The 3,086-nt window shown below is 35.1% G+C and overlaps 1 protein-coding gene across 1 annotated transcript in view; it reads left to right on the forward strand.

Moving 5' to 3' along the window:
- LOC106526307 (uncharacterized) overlaps window positions 1-786 on the forward strand; it is a 44,114-nt gene extending 43,328 nt beyond the window's left edge. The window contains exons 13-15 of the mRNA XM_014020885.1: window positions 28-315; window positions 459-607; window positions 740-786. Of these exons, the coding sequence (XP_013876339.1) occupies window positions 28-315; window positions 459-607; window positions 740-748 (446 nt within the window). The 3' untranslated portion in view covers window positions 749-786. The remainder of the gene's footprint in view (window positions 1-27; window positions 316-458; window positions 608-739) is intronic.
- The last annotated feature ends 2,300 nt before the right edge of the window (window positions 787-3,086 follow it).

Here is a 3,086-nt window from a genome sequence, read left to right on the forward strand (position 1 = left end):
TATAAACAATAATGACTCTTCCCCCAGCTTCAGTGACCCACAGCAAACCTTCAGCTGTCCTGCTGCAGGGCTCCCATGAACTCGTGTGTCTGGTGTACGGATTCAGCCCAGCATCCATTAACATCACTTGGTTTCGCGATGCAAACAATGAGCTGAAGGATTATAACACAACTGAGCCCCACTTAGGCGCAGATGGGAAATTCAGCATCAGAAGCCACCTTCGTGTGTCTGACATCGACTCCTTACCTGGAGTSGTTCTGACCTGCAAGGTGACTCATGAAAACACCATCCTCTCACTGAATATATCTATACCAGGTGGGTGACGTGCAATTTTTTATTTATTTATTTTTCGTTCTTGAATATTAAAGCGAAACCTAGCACTTTGCTTCCCTTTATTAAAGCAACAAAATGATAATTAAGTAAAGGAAAATCAATAATTAATGATCTGATTTTTACAGATACCATGGAGAAGTGTCATGTATTTGATGAAATCAAGCATGCTGACGTGAACCAAGACTCACTACAACAAACCTGGACTGTGGCTTTTACCTTCCTCCTCTTTTTCCTCTTTTCTGCCATGTTTTCTGTCACCGTCATAATTATTAAGGTAAGAATCAGGATTCATTTGACTATTTTCTAGTGTGGCTTTAACATCTGTGTCTAATCAAATACAGTTGATTCTTTGTATGGTTAGAAATGGTAAATGCTAACATGTTTCCTGTTTTTCTTTTCCTTTTAGAATAAATGATGACAAAAACCGGGAGATCCATTTAACTCACTTTGGACATACTGTATTTAGACTTTTATGAAATGACGTGTTTTCATTTTTTAAAGGTAACAAACCTGTTTCCTTCATGTTTCTGTTCCTGAGTTGTATGGCTTTGGTTTATAATGTATCCATTTATTTGTATCTGGTGTGGAGTGCTGTGAATAAATGCAATTCAAAAGGCTGAAGCGGCGTATTTATTATTAACTTCACTTTCACTCATTCATCTTATTTCATGTGTAAAAACACAACATTTTTTATTAATTACGAAACATTGGAATATATTAACCAATGTTTATTCTTTAATAACATATTTCAGTAGAACTACACTTTCAGAATGCTTGTAATGCAGTCATTCGTCCACAAGATGGCAGCAAAGTTCTATTTGTTTCAACCTCTGAAAAAGACGCTCATTAAAATCTGAACTGGAATTTTGTTACTAGTGAAAAAGAAAGAAAGGAGGTCAGGTTTTTTTTTAATAAAAACGTTTTATTAAACTTTTTTTTGCATATTTTTACATTATAGTCATTATTTAGTTTATATGTGCCCAGTTTCAGAGTTAAAGCTGCACATTGGTGTTTGTTTTAACATCTGAAGAGGATRTCACAAGCTACATCCAGATTTACTATTGGGTACCTTTCGGTTGATCTGGCACAGTGTTCATCCTGATTGGCTGAGGATCTTGTGGCAGCCTGCCTAAAGCTGTGACGCTGTTGCTGGGAGGGAGCTAACAGACAGTACTGCTGCCAGTTTGATGCCAAGAGGCCAGGAAAAGGTAAGGAGGGCACCATTTCCCAAGAGGCTGCCCCGAGGAGAATCTCTTTCTGACTTTACACCCCCCTATACTTTCCTACAATGCCTCGTTAATCATCTGTGTGTACTTGCAGTTTGCAATCGAATATTTGGGGACAGTTTAAACCAGGTGATAAAAAAATTGCAAAATACTTTTAAAAAAGATGTGCATCACGTCAATAAAAACAAAACCAGCATTTTTTTCTTATTATATCATTGAATTTTTAATCTATTTGCAATAAAAAATAAAATATGTGTAAAAAAGGTGTATGTGTGTGAGCCTGACTGAGTTCATATTCTCTTTAAAACAACTCAGATGCTCTGTGTTCTAAAATTGTGAAGGAAAAATGGCGAAGMAGGAAACACTCAGCAGACAGATTCCCACATTTTTTCCATAATTTAATAATCTTCAAAGAGGAAGATTCGTCTCAGACTGCACAGTGGATTAGTGAYTAGCAGTGTTGCCTCACAGGAAGAAGGCTCAGGCCGTGAACTTGGGCCTGAGTTTGCATGTCCTTTTTGTGTTTGTGTGGGTTTTCTCTGAGTACTCCGGTTTCCTCCCACAATCCAGAAACAAGCGTGTTTAGGCTGCCTTCAGGCTCCTGTTTCTGTTGAAACTGAGATTTGTGATCTTAATGGAATTTGTCTCATTGAAAAAATATTAATAATAATGTCTGTTTTTAACCATATTTTCAAAACATTATAAAAAAACAGCACGTCAGTCTTCAGTTTAAACTCGTGACTTAGCTAAATAAAAGCAGAGAGACACACCCCAAAATAAAACCAGCAATTTCAACTTAACTTTTAGGTTTAAAWGTTGAGACTTGTGCAAACTGCTCAATAGAGGCTTCTTGAAAACTTTGACAACACTGCCCTCTATCGGACAACATATTAATCACAAGTGAAAATGTGTGGGGGGGAAAAGAAAAACAGTGCAGATAAGAACATGGGCCTTTTTCATTTCAAATGAATGCCTAGTATTGTTTTGTAAAACAACTGTTACTGATTTTTAACTCTCCTAAAGACAAACCTCCATCTTGCCTTTAAAAAAGCTGATTTTTTCACAGTCAAGCACACAATATGGTTTTCTGTTCAGCCCCAATTAAATTTCTTAATATTGTTTTAATGTTATAGATTAATGATATAAAAACTACAAACATGTACAAATACCATATAATAAATATGAATTAATAAATACATTCATTAACACAATGTATAGTTTGGGTCTTTATCCATTAATATTAAAACCTACAAGAATCACAATACTTACTGCTACAATAATTGATAATATATATTTTAATGTAAGAGATGGAGAAGTGTTGAGTGGCCTTTTGACAATTGATGTAAGTGATCATTTACCAGTTTTTACTGTTTATAAAAATCATCAATGTAGAAGATCTGTTGCTACAACAAAAAAGAAAAAAAGTTTAATGCATCAAAAAAAAAAAAGCTTTGGATAAATTGAAAGATGATTTAACCAAACAAAATTGGAAAGATATATATGTCAATGATGTCAGCAAAGCATATG

Source organism: Austrofundulus limnaeus, unplaced genomic scaffold (assembly GCF_001266775.1).
Source record: "Austrofundulus limnaeus strain Quisiro unplaced genomic scaffold, Austrofundulus_limnaeus-1.0 Scaffold271, whole genome shotgun sequence".
In the NCBI taxonomy this organism is placed as follows: Eukaryota; Metazoa; Chordata; class Actinopteri; order Cyprinodontiformes; family Rivulidae; genus Austrofundulus; species Austrofundulus limnaeus.